General features: G+C 38.5%; 1 protein-coding gene across 9 annotated transcripts in view; it reads right to left on the bottom strand.

Moving 5' to 3' along the window:
• The window catches only part of Tle4 (transducin-like enhancer of split 4), a 150,112-nt gene that overhangs the window by 90,822 nt on the left and 34,145 nt on the right, over positions 1-25,145 (bottom strand). For 4 of the 9 annotated variants that reach the window (NM_011600.3, NM_001302947.1, NM_001302951.1 and 1 more), the window contains exon 6: positions 5,895-5,969. The exons of 4 other annotated variants lie outside the window; for them this stretch is intronic. In NM_011600.3, the coding sequence (NP_035730.2) occupies positions 5,895-5,969 (75 nt within the window). Of the gene's footprint in view, positions 1-5,894; positions 5,970-9,181; positions 9,271-25,145 lie in introns of those variants that run through there. One more of the 9 variants, XM_006526914.4, reaches the window with a different exon arrangement.

A 25,145-nucleotide genomic window follows, 5' to 3' on the forward strand; every position in this document is an offset into this window, starting at 1 on the left:
CTGACACCTATGAAGCTAAACCCTGCAGGTGATACAAATTCTAGGAAAGGAAAGGCTAACACCATTGCTGTGTTACTCTTTTAAACAATGGTATTGCTGTTGAAGGAAAGGGGACTGAGAAAAGAAGGAGGTATTCATAATTTTATGACTATGGTGGGCAACTCAGTGCCATCCTGCCAGGACCCTTTGAAGGATCAATTTTTACAAAGCATCAGAGGAAAGCAAGCCTTCCGTATCTGGCACCCTCAAACTGTGGCACATGTTTTAGCAGCAACATCTAGAGAAATGTGTTAATGGAATGAGATGAGCCTAGGAAAGACAACTTCAGCAGTGTGGGAGGATAGCCATGCTCAGTATAGGAGGACAGCCAAGACAAATCAAGGCCTTTGGTGGCTTGTTGTTGAACATAAAGAAATAGAAAAAGTGTTCTTGGATATTTACTATGTTTTGGCTTTTATTAAAAAAGTAAAGTGTGCTTTTCATTTTCCTTCAGGTTTATCTTACTAGAGGTTATGTATTCACAGGTATATACATTATACAATTCTTATAAAAGGGAAGAAATTCTGTAATAATAGTATTATAAATATATGCAGTAAATTAATTAATAGAGCAGCTGTTTTTCTTTATCCTAGTTAGTTCCCCAATAACAACACAGAAAGACTAAGATTTATTTATAACTTAAAAGCACAACTAGGCATTATAATTCTACTCTAATCCTCTAATCTAATCTGGCTACCTCTCAGGCAAAATCCCCTAGAAACTTGAATTTTTGTATTGGTCTGGCTCTTTGGGCTTCAACCTGTGTTCTCTCACAATGTCTCTCTACACCCATTCAACATGGTGAATTCGTTCTTCTTCCTTCCCTCTCTCCCCCTCCCTTGGCTGATAGAAGTCCCATCCTATTCTTTTTATTGCCTAATTATTGGCTTTTCCAGCTTTTATTGACAAGGCAAAGAATAAATGGGTGAAGACTGTTTACAGAAACTTTAGGCAGGAGATTTTTAGCATAAGTATTACAATGATTGAAACCAGATAATGAGAAAGAGAAGCCAGTATTTGAATAATACAAGGGTAAACATTACATAGTGCATAATAACACTATGCCTACAGGATACCCTACACAAACTTGTTTTTACCTTTATTTTCATTTTTAATTATGTATACGTGAAGGGGTACATGTGAGTGTAGGTGCCCTTGAAGGCCAAAGGCATGAGACTAGCCAGAGCTGTAGTAGTAAGTGGTTGTTAGCTGCCTAATGTGGATGACGCTAAGAAGCCAAACTCAGGTCCTCTACAATAGTTACTGCTCGTAATGCTGAGCCAGCTGCATGCACTTATCTCACATACCCTATACACGAATGCCCTTAAGGTTTTTACCTAAAGACTTATTTTAAAAGACCTGAGAAATTATCGAAATGCTTCATCCCAATGCATTTGAAACATAAAATGGTAGTTTTGAAATTTATAATGGCAAAGAAGGGACATATTTTCTAAATTGTTGTATGGGACTCAGCCCTAGAATGTCCATCTGAAATAAACAAATGCATATTCGTGGACACACACACACACACACACACACAAAATGAGGGTCAGCAAAAATAAGCACACACAATTTATATCTCAGTAAGGGTCAATCATATGACAAGGACAAGGAAGTATTAAGACAGAAAATAGAAACAGTAAATATTGCCTCTTAAAAAAAATAATTCAAACACATAGGATAGTAAAAGGCAAAAGCATTTAAATCATTTCTTTAGTAATACAAGTAATATTTAAATAGATTTAATAGTGCTGCTCCAAACCAATGAATTATGGGTTTAAAACCTATTAAAATGTAATGTTTTTTTCCTGAGCTGAGAGGAGAGAGATTTAAATCCACTGAATTTTAATATTTCAGCTTGAGCTGCAGGAGGTAGAGAAAGTCCAAATGAACTATTCCATCAGCACCATTCAAGCATGAACATTTTAATCAGTTTTCCTTCCTTGGAGTTCTCTAACACAGTTTACGCTGTCATTCTGAAAGCACTTAACACAGAAAGTGTGAAAAACCACCAAGGCTTGTTATTGCCTTCACAATTGATGGCAAATAATTTTGCAGACTTCCTATCATTAAAATGTCACTGCTAAAAATTGAGGTTCGGCGTTTCTAGTGCTAAACTGCATTTTCCTGCAACACCATGGCATACCTGTTCATAAAGGTTATTGGGATGGGGATTTTAATGCTTACATTTATATCATTTTCCCCTTAAAAAGTTAGCACAGAAATGAAGATGAGGAATTTTTTTAAAATACATTTTCTATTTTCATAAGCCGAATCTCTTTTTTTTTCCTAATGCTCACATTAAGAAACTTTTTCTTAATAGAAGTTTGTTGGAATTCTTATGCATCTACGTTAGCCTCCTTTGTTAAGCATAACCACATTCACACAGCATGCACTGATTATGTAGTGTAATGGATTTAAAAAGCATTTTAAGATAGTCAGATGACTCAATTTAATAATACAGGAAATGAAAACATCATTTCTAATTAGATCATATTACTGATTTAAAACTGCAATTTGTGTGTTGTTCCAACAGCGCAATCTCACAGAGATTCTAATTTAAAAACACAGTGGCTAGTAGGACACATGGCAGGACCAAACTACATACATAACATTTCCTCCAGCCCATTTAGGGTAGTTCAAGGAATGCATAAATATGAAATCAAAATACAAGACAGTAACTGTAAACAAAAACAAAAAGGGAAAATGTCTGGTTTTCTTTCTTATAATTAAAAGATAAAATGATATTTAACTTATTTCAATCTATCAACACTTTTAAACTGAACATGACCTGTGAAAGAAATCATTATAACTGTTTCATTCCATTAAACACACTAGCTTATTGTCAGGAGAACAGTCACCTCTCCAGGTTTCAGGCTCACTTCAGCATTTTGCATTTAAACTGCATGGATCACTGGTTTGGCTCATTTACCAATGAAGGTAGAATAATATTGCAGAGTTAAAAGGTGCTTCATCAGATTTCATTAAATCTGGGAACATTCCCTCCTGTCTTGATGGTGTGCATACATATAAAGCAGGTGCATATGGAGGCATAAATAAATGAAGGTCTGCAGTGGCAGAGATGGGTCTTGTGCCTCCTAGATGAAACACTGTCATTTCTTTCTTCTGTGCAGAAATTCACTGCCAATTCCATTCTAACATCTAAGCAAAGAACTCTAAACCTGACTAGTCATCATTTTGGTAACAAATCAAAGTACTGCCATTTCCTGGAAAGGTGAGACAGCTCAGCCAATAAAGACAGACTTTTGTTACCAAGGCTGCAAAACTGAGGTTAATCCCTGGATTCCACGTGGTAGCAGGAGAGAGCTGGCTCTCACCAAGTTGCCTTCTAGCCTCTCCAATGAAGATGGCCCAAGTATCCTACCACCCCAACACAAATAGATAAATGCTTTAAAAAAATGTAATCTATCACTATTAGTATGATACTCAAGAGGACTGAAGACATGGGTGCATTTAAAATCCCACAATCCCACATAAACTCTCTGAAACCTACTTATAGAAGACTAGCACCATGCTTTTGAAAGAAAGAAAGAAAGAAAGAAAGAAAGAAAGAAAGAAAGAAAGAGAGAGAGAGAGAGAGAGAGAGAGAGAGAGAGAGGGAGAGAGAGAGAGAGGGAGAGGGAGAGAGAGAGAGGGAGAGAGAGAGAGGGAGAGGGAGAGAGGGAGGGAGTCAGCAGCAGAACTGGTCACATGAGTTTGTGACCAGGTTCCTTTCTTCTGAGTTTTCGGATGCCCAGAATGGCTCCGCTCACTTTGTAAGGTCTGCTTTTCAGAACAGTCAGATTACGTGGTATTTTTAAACTCCATTCTTTGTCTAATACAAATAGCTTGAAACTCCACAAACCCCGTCAGCACCGACAGAAGCTGCTTTGATAGCATGAAGCTCTCTGGATTACGTTCTTCAAGTAAGCTTTTAGATTACAAAATTAAATTGGCTTAATTTTTAAAATTAAATCTATATAGACAATATGACTATTAGTAACAGCTACAACTTATAAGTGGTTTCTCTAAGAGCAATGTATTGTCCCATTCAAAATGAAGCAGCATAAAACAGCCTTAAAATATATGTAAAATGATAAAGATAAGGAAACATGTAATTTTCACCTCTCTTCATTTTTAAGCAACATCTAAAACAATATAGGTCTGATTTAGCTCATGTTTCAATTGCACAACTTGGTCACTAGAAACTAGAAAAGCAATAAATAACAAAAATGCATTGTTTTCCTAGAAACAGGTGCTAATCAGATGCAGGTAGGAATCGCTGTCTTTTAGCTCATGAAATGACCCTGCAAGGTTCTCAGGCAGCATACTGTACAATGCCACTGTGTACATTATACTCCATGAAGTGGCAACTGTAGGTAGTTTCTATCATGTTTGACGTGTGAGAGATAATTTAAAAACAAAACCACACACATACATTCTATTCTGGCATGACCACACATTCACACACCAAAAAAAAAAAAAAAAAAAAAAAAAAAAAAAAAAAAAAAAAAAAAAAAAGTAGAATCACTAAATACACTTAGACTAACTTAAAATTGAACTTTCTTAATTAAAAAATAGATATATTGCCATTTTCTGGTGTTTTAAGAAAGAAGAACATCATAAAATGTTTTCTCTCCACTGCCCTTGGCCCCCCACCTAGCATGAGATGTGTGACAAAGGTTCCTGAGACCATAGGCCCTTTTGATTTAGCCTTTCCTTTCCAAGGGGCACTTTTCTAACTCTTTTTTTTTTTTTTTTTTTTTGTTTATGATGTGTGCTAATTTCCAGCATTTTTTTTCTTGTGGTCAGAGAGACAGAAAACAGACCTTCAAATAGCCCATTAAGTAACAAGCTCCAATCAGACTACTGCTATCCACACCAGTGCAATGATCCTTGAGTTCTGATCTCCTTGTGAAAGGACAATTGGCGTAACTGAAGCAGGCGTCTTCACTTCAGATTGATTATCAGGCGACCCTTATTTGTATCTTCACTTAGCAATTTGAATTTTAATGAAAGTAGATGGAATAATTAGCATTTCAAAGTGTGTTTGATACACTGAAGAAAAAAGAGAAAAGACTTTTGTGTATAATGTATACACAACAGAAAGCATTTGAGAGGGAGCAGGAAGAAGGAAAGGGGGTCTTCTTTGGAACGTGCTAAAGTGTGGCTTGCACTTCTGCATAAACTGTTCAGTTAGTACTGGACTGTGCACAAACAAGAGTTCTCCTCTTTGTTATTCTAAGTTTATTAGATGTTACATTTGGAGCTGGAGGGAATGCCAAACCTATGGGTCCAGCAGGTTCTAGGAAAGGCCACTCCCTCTACTGCCAGCTAGGGTTTTTCCAAGTGTGCCAGGGATTTTCTTTCTTCTTCTTTTAGTTCATCTACTATTTATCCTAAAAATGGACATAGCCACTCAGCATAAAGGAGAAAGAGTAGGAGAGACGATACAAAACTGCGTATTTTACTAAAAGTGCTATTAAGGCAATCTAAATCATTTGTGGAAAGATAAAAAAAAAAAAAATCAGGTCATTTGTAACATCAGAGCAATCCTGTATCTTTTGTTTTTTCCCCTGTCTACTTTAGCAATAGAAACTAATGGCACAGTAAAGAAACATGAGAAAGAGCTATCCAGTCTCCTCAGGGGAGTTTTCATGAGCCAACTTAATGAGTAAACTGGTCCAGAGCTTCTGAGAAGCTGGCAAATGCCTCAGGAGACTGAAGGGAAGAGCTTAAGTCACTGTGGTCATCTACTACATTTTGCCCCTTTGTGGGAACAAAATTTAAAAAAGAAAAGCAAGAAAGCTAAGGACACACACTAAGATCAGAGCTAAAATGGAAAGGCCACGTACCCCAATGATGGCGTTCAGTTCTGCCATGGTCACCTGCTTGGCCCGTTCCACAGCCTGCACCACTTGTTGCTGGTGCTATAAATGAAGATCAGAAACAGAATACAATTATTTGTTTTCTACTCAGTCAGAAACAACTTTTCCTAATATGTCCTCTAACTTTACATGCAAAATAGTATTTAGGGGTCTCTAGAGTTCCAAATAAAACCCCCAGGTGGTAGATGACTACCCAAGATGTCCAGGGTCATTAGGAGTAACAAGTTGTCAGGTGTACACATCTCTGTGCTCCTGGAAGATGCCTCCTACATCTGCACTGTCTGCACCGACTCCATGCTCAGGGCAAGAGAGCACTCTACCATCCGCAAGTATGAAGACAAAGCTCAACTCATCCCCTGTTCCTTTCTGCAGCTCCCTCTCTCTATGCCACCTACAGGGGAAAACGAGTCTTTAAGTATTCTCTACAGGTACTAATTTTTAAATTCTCCTCAGGTGTTTATTAGCATGAACATCAAAAGGTTATTTCTAATTCCATGTTCTATCTCTGCGGGAAGTGTAAAAGTCTATGTTTGTATTTCTGTCATAAAGGGTTGCGTGCTTAAACAAACATGCAAATGAAATGGAAGTACTCATATCCTTTTTAAAAATACAATAGAAAAACTAAAACCTAGAACTTTAAATTATTTTTTTAGAAACACTATAGAGTCATTACTACTGGAAAAAATCTCTCCACTCTTGATTCATTTCCAAAGATAACAAGCAATAACTGATATGAATTTTGTAATAGTGGTAAAAAAAAAAACCACACACACACAAAACAAAACCCTAACACAGAAGTGCTTACATGGGACATTTACAAACCTAGACATACACAAATGGTTGTGTAAGACCCTCAGTGTAACATCACTCCAAGCACACACGAAGAGTGTGGTCTACAGAACTCACATTTGGTCTTTGGAAATCTGTCAAGTAGCTTTAGGACAAAGGACAAAAGGCTATGTTACAGGCATTTCTCTGTGTGGTCAGAAGAGGCATGTATGTGTTAGTTGATCTTTGGTAAAATTTTAGCATATGTTCTTCACATGGTTCAACTATAAAACTGCTTACAACATTCAAGAGGCTCGCCATCAAACATGGAGTTTTCTCCCTTACTGTCAAGCTTCCACTTCAAAACTCTCAAACATCTATAATACTATAGCTTAACTTCTACTTCTGACCTGAGTGTAGGCATGAGAGGAAGTTCTGTGGGAAAGGAAACTGCCTTAAAGTAGTTGCATATTAAAATCTTTTCATCCTTTGCTTCATACAAAAATATTAAACACATTAATACCTTTTAAGTTTTCACTAGAAATTAACCATTAAATGATATACTTATTAATTGTTTTTAGTTGTAGGAGTTTCAGTTTCAAACCATAGCCTAAGAAGTAAGCTTGGTCTTTATAAATGAAATAATTCATTTTCTCTCTTTCTGAAATAAAAGTCTTGAAATGGAAAGTCAAACAAAAGATAGCATCTACACTCATCCACAATGCACAGTATTCGCTCTCCTCAAACACTCATTCACTTACCACTGTGTGCGCAATCTCCTCCCATTGCCATATCTCTAGCTACTGAAATAGCTCAGGAGACCAGTAAGGTGCTTGTCACAAAAGAGTGAGTAGATAGATGTAAACTGTATTCCCCATCACATGCTGGCCAGCTGAGACAGCATGCACTTAATTCCAGCACTGGGGAGGCAGAGAAAAGACCTCAGAAACACCCTCTCCAGTCAGTACAACCAGGTTCCAGGTTCAGTGAGAGACTGTCTCAAAAAGTAATATGAGAGGAGAACCAAGGACACCAGATTTCAATCTCTGACTTCCACGAGCACATATACACATATGTACACAAACAAGTATGTACATACAAACACATACATAGAAGGAAATGAGATTACAAGTCAATAAAATGGCCAGTAACAACTTCATCCTATCTTTAAGTCAGTCTGACCCCGGACCATGTTTACTGAGCTTGTACTATATTCCAAGCTCAAAGCCGATTTTAAACTTATGATAGTTTTCAGTGCAATGAAAAGCAGCAGCACTTGCAAAGTGGACTCTGCAATTTAATACTTCATTTATTTTTAACATATATATTTTTTAAAAATGCGTGTGTGTGCCTGCGGGTGTGCGCCCCGGAGACCAGCAGTATCGAATCCCCTGCAGGAGCTGGAGTTACATACAGGCAGCTGTGAGGCTTTCTCATGAGTGCTGGGAACCACTCATAACCACTGAGTTCTCTCTCCAGCTCCCTCCATGCATGATGATGTGCAGAAAACTTTCCCCCTTGTACTTGCAACATTCAAGGATAGCTGCTTAAAATTTTCAAGAAAGTCAAACAAAAGATAACATCTACACTCATCCACAATGCACAGCATTCGCTCTCCTCATACATTCATTCACTTACCACTGTGTGCACAAGCTCCTCCCATTGCCATATCTCTAGCTACTGTAATAGTTCCTTTATTTAATAGTATTCAAAAAAATCAATTACCTGGGACAGAGTAGATACTAAACGTATCTACATAGGCCTTTCTAGTACCAGGACTGTGCAACTATAGCTTCATAAGCCGTATCCCAACTACTAAGACAGGTGAAGACACCTCAGGTAGCAAGGCTCTATGGCATTAAAATCAAGTACATTTTTGAGAAAGCTCAATTTACTGATCTGCCATCAGATCTGACAGTAACTTGTTAGGAAGCTAACATTAATATGGAAGTCATGACTCAGCTGTCTGTTTGGACAGCAATGGCTAAGAGCTAATACAGTTTCTGGACTTTACCTGCAGATTGGAATTCAACTTCCTTATTTCTGTTCACAGTCCATGAAACATTCACTGTCGAAGCACCTTTATGATATAAGCTTGCTGAGACAAACAACGCCACCTCTCCTGTTAGCTCTGAAAGCACCAACAGCACTCCACCATTACTCACTCCGCTACATGGTAAGCGCGCATCACCACACAGACTGGACACATCCACTAGGTAGTATGGACATTAAAACTCAGGCACAAAGAGGAGGCAAAAAGGCCATAAATGGGAGAAGGTAACTCTTGAGACCGAAACCCACACTATTCCCCAAAGCTGGCCCAACAAGGATATATGTATGTTTTTTCATGCTCAGATTGTTAGCAAACAAGGTCCCTGACTCAGAAAATTCATAAAGTGTTTCACACATTTTTAGAATGCTGATGGCTTTTCCACTCTGCCCTCATTTGATTCCAGCCCCACTTCCGGCTTATCCTGTTACCACACCTCAAGTGGTGACACAGCCACTTTAGCCCCAGCCAGTCAGCAGAAGGGAACCGTCCTCTCTGTTTCAGCAGCACCAAGCAAAATGTCACTGAGGAAAGATTAACAAGCAAAGGAGATGACTGGGATTTAAGGGAAACAAAATATGCCCAATTATTTATTCCTTAAAATATTAAAAATTACACTTTAATATTTTAAAAAAAACTGTACTGCAGGAATAACTTTATGACTGCAGAGTTACTGAAAACCATTGAGTTACATGTAAAATAAAATGAACTTATGGTGTATGTAAGAATACTGTGATTTAAAGAATACAGGTGTTGCTGGGAGGAGGGACAAAAATCTGTACACTAAATTATTTTCATTGTTACAAAATGACTTTTAATATTAAGAAATGCATCAGATGTTTCTTCCATGAAATTGAAAGGATATAAGCCCATGTAGGTACAATACAACTTACTGATAAACAGACCTTTATGAACTAGTTATGTGAAGAATAGGTTTTTCACTATTTTGAGGCAGACGAGAGATGTGGTGTTAATAAGAAAAGTAATAACAAAATTGTTACAACTTGAAAATTTTAAGAATTACTGCCCATACTGGAAGAAAAAATACTGGCAGAAATGCAAAGATGATCAGATTCTTACAATGAACACCATATTGCTAGCTACAGAAATAAAAAAAACAGACTTACCACTCCCATTCCCTATTCATATACAGCCCACAGACAGAGTACAAGGAAATGTAAGACATAAAATATCAAAAGAGGCTTTAGAAGGAAATCAGGAAAGCCTTTGTTTTTCATTCATTTGTTCATTCATTCATTCATTGATTCAAATATGTATAAAGTTCCTAATATGCAGCAGGCACAGAGGTTAGGATTATATCAACAGACCAGACACCCTGGTCTCACAGTTTAAATTCTACAAAGAGGGGTTGAAGAAAAAGCTCAAAGTTAGAAGCACTTTTTGCTCTTGAAGAGAAGCTGGGTTTGGTTCTCAGGATCTACACGGTAGCTCACAATCATCTCTACCATCAGTTCCAGTGGATCTAATACCCTTTTCTGACCTCCATGGCAATGCGTGTACAATACACACACGCATACACACACACACACACACACACACACACACACACACACACACACACAGGCAAAACGCTCATAAGTGAAAAAATAAATAGATCTAAATTTTAAAAACTCTATGAAGAAAGATGGAGAATTAATACTCAAAAAGCTCTATAATTACTACAGGGGAATAATTTCCGAGAGAAAATTAGAGGATGTTATGCAATCATTTATCAAGGAAATATCTTAATCTAATCTAAGTATTAGAGGATGAGTCCCTAAGGAAGCTGAACTGACAGCTGAAACTAGAAGGACTTCTTAGGATGAAGAATGAGAGAAAAAGAAGAAAGAGAAAGAAAATAACAGACAAAAGAAGCAATGACAAAGGTCTGTGAAGTAGAAAGAAGCTTGTGGGTGACGGGGAGAGTGGGTTGAGGAACTCCAAAGGACAGGCAGAGTAGGATATATAGGGCCTTTAGGGCAGGCAAAATCTCTTTAAAGTGGAAGAGGCATTCACAACAAAAGCGGAGGCATGGAGATACAGGAGTATGACAGAGGTATTTCTAGATATGCACATATTGGTAGGAATAAAATCTGAAGAAATGGAATATGGCCATCAGTGTAGGACTTTGCATGACACGACAAACAGCTGTACTTTACCCTGGTAGAAAGTGAGACATAATGAAAATGTTTTAAGCCACTGAATTCTATCAGTTTCTCGAGTTTAATAAGATGGACCTTACAGAAGGCAGGGGCGGGGAGTCCACAAAGTGAGGACAAGTAGAGAGCCATGCACTATACCAGACAGGACTTAACCAAATGCTCTTCCTAACCGGAAGCATTAGCCATCTGTAGATAAATGCCACCCATTTATCATAATTTGGCCCTAGAATGAACCTTTAGAGATTCTAAGACTCAGATACTAGGCTTTATTAAGCACCGAACAAGACTCTGAAAACCAAATGCTGTTTGGGTTGGTATGGGAGAACTGCAGTATCATCCACAGGTCAAAAACCACTAGTATATCCACTACTTTACTCCCCTCTGAAGCATTCTAGCCAGCTGTTAGTCATTCTCTGATAAGAACTCATGATACTTATTAATAAGCTTTTTCTACTGGAGGATAATTAGCCCTAATACTATAATTTAAAATCTGCTTTCCCAAAGCTTCCCGCTGGCCCCAACTTTTTCTCTGAATTTGCATCTGAAAATAGTATACTGGGTCTTCAGCTTACTTCCCTTTCAGGTTAAACAGTCTTAGGTCAGTCAATGGCTCTAATGTTGTGCATTCCTCAGGCCATACTCAATGTGGATAGAACACAAAACTCCAGGTGCAACTGAACAGATCAAGTTCAAGTGAAAACACCACTCCATGCTTTGTAAGTCTCACTGAAATCCTACTTATCTTCTACAGAATTCTTACTACGTTTACAGGGACATAAGGAATTTAAATATACCTCCTAAATCTGCCTGTCCTAGTGCTCCAAAACTGTTTCTCAAAAGAAGGTATAAAACATAAGTAACAACAAAAAAGACATAAATATCACCAACATTTGGTAAAATGAAGAACTTCTCAAAGCCAGTTCAGATGATGGATACATACACATAGCCTACCAAACAATTTTGGCTTGAAACATAGGATCAAAGACTACAGATGTAAACAAAGTTCTCAAAAGAAGAAATACAAATTGCCAATACTTTTCAGTGTTCAACATCCTTAGTCATCAAGAAAATGCAATTTAAAACTATTTTGAGGCTTCATTTCACTCTGGCTAAATGGCTATCATCAAGAGAAAAAAAAGACAAAAATTCTGGCAACGATGTGGCAAAAAAAGAGTCTCATTCTCTATTAGTGAAAGAGTAAACTCTCAGCCACTATAGAAATCAGTGTGAGGTTTCTCAACAATTACAAATAGAACTTCTCTCTCTCTCTCTCTCTCTCTCTCTCTCTCTCTCTCTCTCTCTCTCTCTCTCTCACACACACACACACACACACAGAGGACTATTTTATAATAGTTACCATCACATCAATAGTTACTGTTGCTCTAGTCACAATGCCATCAGACTAGCTGTCCATCACTGGTAAATAGATAATAATGAAACTGCACTAAATATGTACTAATGGAATTTTATTCAAATGTTACAAAATGAATTGATAAGAGCATGAATAGAACTGGAAAATATTGAGGAAACCCAGGCTCAGAAAAACACCTTACATTTTTTCACTCATATGCAGATACCAGTCTCTTAGTTCTATATAGTGTATTTCTGTGGGGTGTGTAGAGAGACCAAGAAACAAAAAGGGGGAGCCCATTAGAAGGTGGGGGTAGGGCTTTAATGAATACAATCGAGAGGGTCATAGGACATTGGAAGGAAGAACACTAGGAATGGAAGGCTTTAAGGAGGAATGGGGTCAGAGAGATGGGAGAAAAGAGGGAATGAGAGAGGGGAGGAGTTCAACCCAGCTGAATGAAAATACCATAAAGAAGCCTGTTACTCTGTAAAACAATGAAAAGTAAACATAGCATAAAAGAAAGCTCTTGGGGACACACTGGAAAAGCTGTTCAAGTCTTTCCCTACTCATGCCTTGCCACCTTCCTTCTTCACAAAAGTATTCGGAATTCCTATTTGTATACCCAAGCTCTATGGTTCACGGATGGCCAAAAGAACCTTCTACAATGTTCACACCATTCCATTTGCACTAATAATATGTCAGCCACCAACCACAAATGAATAAGCACTAAGTACTTAGAATGTTTCTAGTGTAACTGAGACAGTAGTTCTACATTTTCTTAAGGCTTAATTATAATTTAAATTAACGTTGCTACCTCTGTATTAGACAATGCAACTCTGCTTATACTCAGAGTACTTTGAAGTTTATCTTCACTCAAAGTTAGTAGGTTTTTCAAGCATATATTAATTTTGGAAACATGCATACAAGGCTGTCAATTCGGCCTTTGGAGGGAAGCCCACATTTAATTAAACCTGCAGGAGAAACAGAAAATGACCCCCTGAGAGTTATCTTTTATTTCCTGAGGTCAAACAGATCATACGGCTACCATTATGCCACTCGATTGTGATGAAAACACATGGCCAGGTGAAGCAAGACAATTAGTCAACCAAGAGAACACAGGGGAGTATTATATTCTCTGACAGCTCAGGATTTTGAGGAGAAAGAAAATGTTTTAAATGATGTTTACCCTGCATATACCTAAATGTAAAATTCACAAATTGGGACCAAATCTTCTGAAGAAGCCCAATGCATATATATTACATCCTTCAGGACATCCTCCGCATAGAATGCACTGGAACCCATTTCGGAAACTGACAAACTGACTCCATAATGTGAGGGAGACTTATGTGAGACAGGCTGCTGACACTCTTATGTTCTCCTAGTTTGAGCAGTTCAGCCAAGCCCACCTACATCACACCATGTCACCACAAGCCAGTGACTTCTTAAAACGTAAAGAAGGAATATGAGCAATTAGGGTGGAGCCATTACAGACCAATAACTCTGCTACCAGTGCATGTAACCACTGTATTATTTTGTTCCTTTCCGCCCTAAGGCACAGTAAGAAAGAGCCTAATCACATTTTTCAACTTCCATTTCTCAATTATTCTGTACATGCGAAATGTGATTCAGAGAAATGAAGTACCCACATACTAAAGTAAATGGTGTGGACAATACCCCTCTATCACAGGCCCAAAAAGGCTTTTTTCACATCACATTCGAAGGAAAACACTCTTTTCACATCACATTCTATCTGAGACAAAAATGTATGTTATCACTTGGAATTATAATTCTATCGAATCCATATGACCACTACTATATAACTGTGTTATTATCTACATTTTTTAAGATTCATTTTTTTAAATTGGATATTTTCTTAATTTACATTTAAATTTTTATCCCCTTTCCAGTTCCCCCCGCCCTGGGGAAATCCCTATCCCAGCCCCACTTCCCCTGCTTCTGTGAGGGTGTTCCCCCACCCACCCACTCCTGCCTCCCTGCCCTAAGGTTCCTTACACTACGGGTATCAAGCGGTCACAGGACCAAGGGCCTCTCCTCCCACTGATGCCCAACAAGGCCATCCTCTGCTACATATGCGGCTGGAGACATGGGTCCCTCCATTTGTACTCTTTGGTTGGTGGTTTAGTCTCTGGGAATTCTGGGGGTACTGGTTGGTTGATATTGTTCTTTCTATGGGGTCACAAACCCCTTTAGCTTCTTCAGTCCTTTCTCTAACTCCTCCATTGGGGTCCCCTTGCTCAGTCCAATGGTTGGCTGCAAGCATCTGCCACTGTATTTGTCAGGCTCTGGCAGAGCCTCTCAGAAGACAGCTATTTCAGGCTCCTGTCAGCATGCACTTCTTGGCATCTACAATAGTGTCTGCATTTGATGATTGTATATGGAATAGATCTCCATGTGGGGCAGAGTCTAGACGGCTTTTCCTTCAGTCTCTGCTCCCATGAGTATTTTGTTCCTCCTTCTAAGAAGGATCAAAGAACCCATACTTTGGTATTCCTTCTTCTCGAGGTTCATGTGGTCTGTGAATTGTATCTTGGGTATTCTGAGCTTTTGGGTTAACATCCACTTATCAGTGAGTGCATACCATGTGTGTTCTTCTATGATTGGGTTACCTTACTCAGGATGATATTTTCTAGTTCCATCCATTTGCCTAAGAATTTCATTAATTCATTGTTAATAGCTGCATAGTAAGTACTCCCCTGTGTAACAGGACAAACCAGCAACCAACAGATTGGTTAAAGATCTTTACCAATCCTACATCCAATAGAGGGCTAATATCCAATATATACAATGAACTCAAGAAGGTAGCTCCAGAGAACCAAATAAGCCTATTTAAAAATGGAGTACAGAACTAATCAAAGAATTTTCAACTGAGGATATTGAATGGCTGAGAAGCACCTAAAGAAATGTTCAACATCCTTAGTTCGGGGGGGGGGGGGGGGGGGGGGCGCGCGGACCTGAGATTCCACCTCACACCAGCCAGAATGGCTAAGATCAAAAACTCAAGTGACAGCAGATGCTGGCTAGGATGTGCAGAAAAAGGAACACTCCTCCACTGTGGGTGGGACTGCAAGATGGTGCAAGTACTCTGGAAATCTGTCTGGCAGTTCCTCAGAAAAGTGGGCATAGTATTACCTGAGGACCCTGGGCATATACCCAAAAGATATTCTAACATATAAGGACATATGCTCCACTATGTTCATAGCAGCCTTATTTATAATAGCCCAGATGTCCTTCAATATAGGAATGAATACAGAAGATACTTTTATTTTTAAATATGAGTGCTCTATCTGCATTGACACCTGCATGCCAGAAGAGGGAATGAGATCACATTACAGATGGTTGTGAGCCACCATATGGGTGCTAGGAATTGAACTCAGAACCTCTGGAAGAGCACACAGTGATCTTAACCACTGAGCAATCTCTCTAACCTCCATTGTCTACTCTTTGTAAAGCAATGTAGAAAGTCCAAATTAATCTACAAATTTCTGATGAAATAAACAATAAAACAAAGTAAATTTGCAATATGATACAACTGGTTAAGAAAACCTAACGGAAATGGGCAAAGGAGAGCTCTAAGCTGTAACTGATTTGTACCAGAAAGCATTAAAAGTTAAAGTTACCTTTCCCCTAAGTAAATGTTAGATGGAAGTAAAAGACTAGAATTTTCCACTCATAATTTAGCTTTTAAGGTCTAAGAAGTCTAATGATTAGAACATTTCTGTTAAGTGTTGTAAAGAAAAACCAATTAATTATTTCACTTATTAAACCAGTATTTATTCAAAATAACAGATGCACAGAAAAAAACTGCTCTGCTCCTTTCTGAGCCCAGACTACAAATAATTTCATGTCAATGTGAGGTCCAGCCTACATGATGCCTCCACCAGCTCCCAAGGAGCTCTGCCTGTTTAAATAACTTACAAACAAAATACCTAGCTGTGGAGTTCCAAAAGGAGGAAGGAACCAAACATCCATTCCCCTTGGCACTGAATGACTAGAAACAAGCTGTTCAATTTATTGATGGCAAGATTTAAAACAAGGACCATGAGTTTAAGAAATGGGATTTGAGCAGCCACTGCTCATAAGGAACCACTGCCTGCTTTCACTCTACATGATTATTTCACGCTGTGGTCTACAAATGGTTTGCAGAAGTGCAAAGAATAGGTCAGTGAGTACTCAGACACAGATGGGACAGCTACATCACAACCACACGAGGTTCAGTACCATCCTGAGAGAGCAGCAGAAGATTTATGAGAAGTCAGTAAGAGCTAAAACAAAACGGTGTCTTCTGGACATGAACAGGGCCATGCACTCACGAACTTGCAGCAGCTGAGTCAGTAATCTAGCACAAAAATGGAAGAAGAGTGAGCCCCACTAGCTGAGAAGCTATGGACAGACGACAACTTTAGGGGAGGGAGGGAGAATTAGCTTTCTTTAAGGGTTTGGCCCCTACTAGTTCAATCATACTACAGTGGACAGCCCATGCTAAAAAATATATTTGGGCAGCACAAAATGGATTTCATTATTAAATAAGATAAGAAAAGATATAAAATTGGGGATTAGGGAAGAGAGGCTGGGTCTGGGAGGCATTAACTAGAGAGATGATATATAAGGGGTATGATCAAAACTCCCAAAGAATAAAACTATTATATTAAAAATCATCACACAGCCGGGCATGGTGGCGCACGCCTTTGATCCCAGCACTCGGGAGGCAGAGACAGGCGGATTGAGTTCAAGGCCAGCCTGGTCTACAAAGTGAGTTCCATGACAGCCAGGGCTACACAGAGAAACCCTGTCTTGAAAAATAAAAAACAAAAAACAAAACAAAACAAAAAAAATCGTCCACAATACAAGTCACTAAAATGGATCAACCTTATTCTGTAAAACAATAAATTTAAGCAGATTAATTTTTTTATTTTGTTTTTTTCAAGACAGGCTTCTCTGTGTAACCCTGGGTATGCTAGAACTCACTCTATAGACTGGGTTGGTTTCAAACTCAAAAAGTTCCACCCACCTGACTCTGCCTCCTGAGTGCTAGGATTAAAGGTGTGTGTCTCCACCACCCAGCTTAAGCAGATCTTTCAAAAAAAAAACATCTAAAAACCAATGACCTACAGTATGATTCTTTCCTGATTTGGAGGAGGAAAATATTTAAATCTCACTGCCTCAAGATATATGTGAGATAGTAAAGGAAAGAAAAGCATTTTCCAGCCAGCAAATTTGCTACAAATACAGCAAACCAAGTATAATTTGCCATAGTCTAGTCTTTAACTGAGAAATACTTTAAAGAATCCTAGGATTAAACTTTTTTTTAATCATCAGGGAAATGCAAATCAAAACAACCCTGAGATTCCACCTCACACCAGTCGGAATGGGTAAGATCAATAATTCAGGTGACAGCAGATGCTGGCGAGGATGTGGAGAAAGAGGAACACTCCTCCATTGTTGGTGGGATTGCAAGCTTGTACAACCACTCTGGAAATCAGTCTGGCGGTTCCTCAGAAAATTGGACATAGTACTACCGGAGGATCCTGCAATGCCTCTCCTGGGCATATACCCACAAGATGCTCCAACTGGTAATAAGAACACATGCTCCACTATGTTCATAGCAGCCTTATTTATAATAGTCAGAAGCTGGAAAGAACCCAGATGTCCCTCAACAGAGGAATGGATACAGAAAATGTGGTACATTTACACAATGGAGTACTACTCAGCTATTAAAAAGAATGAATTTATGAAATTCCTAGGCAAATGGATGGACCTGGAGGGCATCATCCTGAGTGAGGTAACCCAATCACAAAGGAACTCGCACAATATGTACTCACTGATAAGTGGATATTAGCCCAGAAACTCAGGATACCCAAGATATAAGATACAACTTGCTAAACGCATGAAATTCAAGAAGAAGGAAGACTGCCCAACCTGAGGATCCATCCCATAACCAGCCACCAAACGCAGACACTATTGCATATTCCAGCAAGATTTTCCTGACAGGACCCTGATACAACTGTCTCTTGTGCGGCTATGCCAGTGCCTGGCAAATACAGAAGTGGATGCTCACAGTCAGCTATTGGGTGGAACACAGGGCCCCAATGGAGGAGCTAGAGAAAGCACCCAAGGAGCTGAAGGGGTCTGCAACCCTATAGGTGGAACAACAATATGAACTAACCAGTACCCCCAGAGCTCGTGTCTCTAGCTGCATATGTAGCAGAGGATGGCCTAGTTGGCCATCATTGGGAGGAGAGGCCCTTGGTCTTGCAAAGATTATATGCCCCAGTACAGGGGAATGCCAGGGCCAGGAAGGAGTGGGTGGGTTAGAGAGCAGGGCGGGGGGAAGGTATAGGGGACTTTTGGGATAGTATATGAAATGTAAATAAAGAAAATATCTAATAAAAAATTTTGTCTAAAATTAAAAAAAAAAATATTAATGTAATGCAGGTTATTCATCTATGTCAGTTATACTCTGTTTTAACTAAAATAAAAAGGAATATCTTGTTAAAGATAGCACACAGAGCAAACTGTATTCCCACGTTCTCATCTCTGAAAAATATTCTTCCAATCAAGTCATACAAAGGCGAGACAAGAGTGGGAAAAGTAGTCTAGCTGGAGTGAAAAAGAGGTAATCACATTGTAAGAAAGACGTATGTGGAGTTTGTTTTACTTTATGATGTCAATGTCTCCAATTCATGATTCTTGAAAATGGATATACTGACAATATTTATACGATTGTATCCTACAGCTACAAATTACTTTCGTAGTTAGAAGACAGCTACTGTCCAAACACCTTTAATCCCAGCACTTGGGAGGCAGAGGCAGGAGGATTTCTGAGTTCGAGGCAAGCCTGGTCTACAGAGTGAGTTCCAGGACAGCCAAGGCTACACAGAGAAACCCTGTCTTGAAAGAAAGAAAGAAAGAAAGAAAGAAAGAAAGAAAGAAAGAAAGAGAGAGAGAGAGAGAGAGAGAGAGAGAGAGAGAAAGGAAAGGAAAGGAAAGGAAAGGAAAGGAAAGGAAAGGAAAGGAAAGGAAGAAAGACAGATAGAAACAAACAGCAACAACAAATAAGAATCCTAGGATTATAAATATTTAACAGGCACATATAGACTCTACAAGTTGTTCAGATAGTCTACATGGTCCATATCTGTTCATATGTACTCCAATCTTTTCTATACTGTGTGACTATATCAAGTATAAACTCCTTGATAAGCTACAGTACAGCAAAATTTGAACTATTTGGATGTATAATTTTTATAGCAAAACCTATACATTATTTTATATATTAGGCTATCAATTAAAATGGGTTTTGCTAAGTATATGGTCAGATAGAGTACTTATTATATAAACATATACCACATAATAGCAATAATACCATGTAATAGCAAAAACAGCCATTATTTTCATGTTATGCATAGCGCTACATCTAAACGTATCCCTATATCCCTCTTCATTTACCTTACTATAAGGTTTAGGTGGCTGTGTAAGACTCCACTTCAAAGTCTCCTTATAGCTACATAGGGACAGTAACTAGATCTGGGACATTTTAAAAATATTGTAGAAATGAGCATCTTCCACATTCTGCCTTTTAAAGGAAAAAAGTATTCCCCCTCCTTTCCCATTTCTATAGATAGGACAAGAGATAATGAACATGGAGACCAAAATTTATAGCATCCTGAAGTTGCCAAAATTTTCTTATAGAACAACTATTACCTGAGAAGAATAAGCTTTTTTAATAAATAAATCAGCTAGGTAAGTTGCGCTCTGTTAAACTAGGTCTTTTTTACATTATCACCCATTTTTAGTATAAGCCTAAGTATAGGTATAAGTATAGGTATATAAAAGTATAGGTATATAAGTATAGGTATATAAGTATAGGTATATAAGTATAGGTATATAAGTATAGGTATACCTATATAAGTATAGGTATATAAGTATAGGTATATAAGTATAGGTATATAAGTATAGGTATATAAGTATAGGTATACCTATATAAGTATAGGTATATAAGTATAGGTATATAAGTATAGGTATACCTATATAAGTATAGGTATATAAGTATAGGTATATAAGTATAGGTATATAAGTATAGGTATACCTATATAAGTATAGGTATACCTATATAAGTATAGGTATACCTATATAAGTATAGGTATATAAGTATAGGTATATAAGTATAGGTATATAAGTATAGGTATACCTATATAAGTATAGGTAGCCCTGGAGCTTAGTTCAGAAACCTGGGAACTGCAGCCTTACAAAGTCCAGGATTCTGCTCACCACCACAAAGAATATAACATTCTGGTCCTGAGTCCGGATGAGCTCAGGTTCTTATCACATTGCCACTTGTCACATAATCTGTCTCTTACGGCAACCTCTGTTCCCTGTTATCAATGCAAAATACTGTTCACTGAGAAGAGAATTTCAACTATAATATTATAAACCTACAGCCTATTAGGATTCTGAAATTCTCAAAGGTCTTAGAACACTTGATTGATTAGCATCAAGAATATGCTGATGGACTCAATATAACCCTTTAGGAAAATAAAAGGGACCAAACCCACAACTGTTCCCAAATTGGTTACACAATTAGGTGCTCAATATTTAATACTTTAAATTTAATAAGTCAAAATAATGACAGAACTGACTGCCTACTGCTAGACTAGTAAAGCTTAGAAATTGCACTGCCAGCTCTTCTGAAATATTACCTTCAACTCTTCCCAGGTTGTTCTTCCTTGCCAAACGTCTTAGGATTCAGATTCCATTTCTTGAAAGAACACTAGGAGAGGAGGAACTGGGCACTTACTATAACAGATGCTATTTCCATACATACAATATACATTTTAAGAGAGTTGTTCTCCTCCTTATACAGGAACACTGAAGGCTTACAGAGATAACAAATCAATGAAGAGCTTTGATTTGATTACACATTAGCAAAAATGTTGCCTCTCTTTCCAAGATGCAACATTATTACACAGATTTCAATTCACATCATAGTGGCCTTAAAAGATGAAAGCTATAGGTGGAACAACAATATGAACTAACCAGTACCCCAGAGCTCTTGACTCTAGCTGCGTATGTATCAAAAGATGGCCTAGTCGGCCATCACTGGAAAGAGAGGCCCATTGGACTTGCAAACTCTATATGTCCCAATACAGGGGAACGCCAGGGCCAAAAAGTGGGAGTGGGTGGGTAGGGAAGTGGGGGAGAGGGTGTGGGGGACTTTTGGGATAGCATTCGAAATGTAAATGAGGAAAATACCTAAAACAAACAAACAAACAAACAAAAAAAGATGCAAGCTGGGGCTGGAGAGATAGCTCAGTGGTTAAGAGCATTGACTGCTCTTCCAGAGGTCCTGAGTTCAATTTCCAGCAACCACTTGGTGGCTGGTAATGGGATCCGATGCCTTCTTCTGGTGTTTCTGAAGACAGCTACACTGTACTCGTTATACATATACAAACACACACACACACACACACACACACACACACACACACACATATATACATGACTCAAACTCCTGAAAAGGGGAGGTGGTTTTGAGGTGGGACAACACACATCAAGACAACATTTAATGGCATCATTCAATGTGACTGAGGACCAGAAGGACTATAACCAATTCACATGCTTCCAAAATTCAATGATTCAAAAGGACTTAGAAGCAGTTCTGGGTCTTCCCCCAAGAGAACTTACAGCCCCGTCTTCTGAAACCACTGTAGCCAGAGCCACTATGACTACATGGGAAGTGTGTATACTAACTGCCCAGGTACAAAGGCCCTTCACACAAATAAGGAAACTGAGGCTGAAAGAGGCAAAGTACTTGCTAACAGTCACACTTGTGTTGGCTTAGACAAAGTCATGTGATTTGTAGCTGGGAAGCCAGGACCCGATTCCTGGTCCAAAAACTAGCCGCTGTTGTTTCTTCTTTAGAAACTGCCAGCTTGAAGGCAGTATCTTGGAAATTTGTTGCCTGAAAATGAGATATACCATGAGAGAGAATGAAGGTATTACCGGGAGCTATATCTTATGAGGACAAAAATCATAGAAAATCAGGTAAGAAACAGCCAAAAAGGGGGGGAGGGGGGCACACGACGAGGAAAGGTTCAGACAGATGAGGGTTCATGGTTTCTAAATTGTAGTATTGGGGATCCTGTGAAATTCTAAAATCTAAGTAATAGTTACTCTGTTATTTACTTTTGGCAGCAAAAGATGGCACTATTTTTGTCTAATGCCTAGAACTTTAGTCGTAGCTGTACCTGTTGGCTCTAGTTTTTAATGTTGTAGTGAATTATATTACAAAAAATATTTTTCTGTAATTTTAAAACTGTATATCAACCTTAAGTATATTTGAGCTAAAACTTGACTTATAAAGATATTTTACAGTTAAAACCAACCAAATTTATTTAATAATTATAATTCACTACTAATTTTTTGTAAGTTTGGGAAAAAATGATAAACTATACACAAGCAAAACCAATCAATACACAAAGCTAAATTAAAGGCAGAATCTACACGAATATAAATTTACCTATTGTTCCTGTCAGATTCCAGGATCCACTTTCAGATGCTCAAAACACCTCCAATCACTGTCCTGTAGCTTATGTTCTAGTCTCCAGAGAACTCACACACACATACACACACACACACACACACACTCCCTCTCTACCTCCCCCTCCCCTCCTTCTCCAGATAGAATCATTTAATTTTTAAATAAAAAACACTTAAAAATAAACAGTAATGCCACAGCTGCCTTTCTGGCAGTGACACTATCCCACAGAGAGCTGGTGTTAAAAGGTCAGATTAAGAGCCTTCAGTCCTGGCACTAAGTGATGCCCTTCTCCATGCAAAAGTAGTTTTCCTGCTTCTAAAGAGACAGGAAATAGAATCCTTCTTTCTCTAATAACCTGCCTCCTCCCCGCCCTCCAGATTAAGGTCCATCTGTCCTCAGGGAAAAAGTGAGGTGTCTGCTTACAGAATACGCCAAAGAAACAAGGTAGACTGTATTCAACCTCAAACATAAATGCAATCCTGAAACAATAAGAATACACATATTTGTAGCTTAAATTTTAAAAGACATACTCCAGCTTAGAAAATGAGAAAGAGTAAAAGAAGATATATACAGCATTAGGGCTTAGGAAACTGTGATATAGGCTCAAAATGTATACCAAAGACCGAAATGAAGAACTTGTCAAAACCTTAGGAAAGCAAAGAGTTAAACGTCTACCCTCTCAGCCTAGAGCAGAAAGGAGTTGCTAATATTTCCCCCATGACTTTCTTCTACAGGGTACAAAATCCTCATCAATTAATTCCAGTCCAGTCTTACTTAGCTCTGCTACCATTTCACATTCTGTTCCTACTGGCCTGCTCACACAAAAAAATATGACTCAAGTGGGAAAATACCTTATCAGTACCCTCAAGACCACCTTCTACTTCTGAGGATAATCCAGACTTTGGAAATGCTATAGGGGCAAACCTGTCCTAGTAACTGCATACAGCAGTCTGCGCCTGCTTAGGCCCAAGCCTAACAGCACCCCTAGTAATAATTGTAGCTTTTTTCTGCTACCTTTGGGTGTCACATCCCAGTCTGGTTACAGCTTTGAGAACATCTCACTCTCTATCGCCACAAGTAGAACTTCAAATAAGAGCCACTCGCTAGTGTAGGAGAGGCCAAGAGAAAGAAATGAAAATACAGACTAGCAAGAGGGCTGAATGGTACAAACACCTGCGTCAGGGGTGGAGGAACTTGATCCTGTTTTCCAGCACTACTTCTGGCTTCTGTCAGCACCAGACACATACATAGCAAGCAAGCAAGAAAGCAAGCACACGCACACACACACATAGAGGCACACACAGATATTAATAAAGAAAAATATATTGTAAAATAAGGAAGAAAGAGGGGAAGGAAGAAAGAAATGCAAGTATGTCCCATTGACACTCTTAGTCAAAACACACCTAATCCAGTAGCAGGCAAATACAAAGTAAAAATAGATAAATGAGTATAATGATAAATAATAATAAATGAGTATAATAATAAATGAGTATAATGAGGTTCAGCGGTTCCAGCTAAAGGGAAGCAAAATCCCCAGCTTGTGAATCAAGACAGTAGCAAAGTTTGTGAATAAGAGTGTCTCCTTCAACATAATAGCTACTCAAAACGAATCCTGGTTTGGACAACATAAGTCAGACAGAAATCACATGTTTGTAATGCATATACTAATTCAGAATACTGGTTTGTGCCCAACCCAGTCCATGCCATTGTTAGACAAGTTTGTGAACAGCTGTTCTGAAAAGCAATGACAGAACATAGAAACTAAAAAGAGTGGAAGAAAGGTGCCTTCTCTGCCTAAAACGAAAGTACCAAGTAAGTATTGTTGCCCCAAGACGTTAGAAATAGTTCTTCCTTCTTACAGCTGATCAAGGATTGAGAGCAAATAAAAGATTCAATAATCTAAAAGCAAAACCATCCTTTTCCAGTATTCTTAATAGTATTCTACCTACTCAAACCAAGCAAATAAACAAAGTAAAGGGAGAGGGGAGACAAAGGAAACCACCAAACACTAGCAAGACAGACCTTCCTTCTAACCTGCATGAATTTGTGAAGTTTGTACTTCCCCTAGTAATGAACAAAGCAAAACTAGTGAGCCTCATGCCAGGCACTGGCCACATAAAAAGGCCCCTATCAAAAAGCCTAAAGTGACACAGAAATGTGTACGCTGGATTTACCTTGGATGTCTTTTCCAAATCCATAGTCAACATAAAGAATTAATCAGGTAATGAAAAATAACTTTCTCAAAGCAGCAGCAAAAAGTCCCATTAGTTTATCCACTAGGTGAAGCCCTCCCATATGGTACATTTCTTGCTGAGTCTCAATGCTCAGTGAA

The sequence above is a fragment of the Mus musculus genome, chromosome 19 (assembly GCF_000001635.26).
Source record: "Mus musculus strain C57BL/6J chromosome 19, GRCm38.p6 C57BL/6J".
In the NCBI taxonomy this organism is placed as follows: Eukaryota; Metazoa; Chordata; class Mammalia; order Rodentia; family Muridae; genus Mus; species Mus musculus.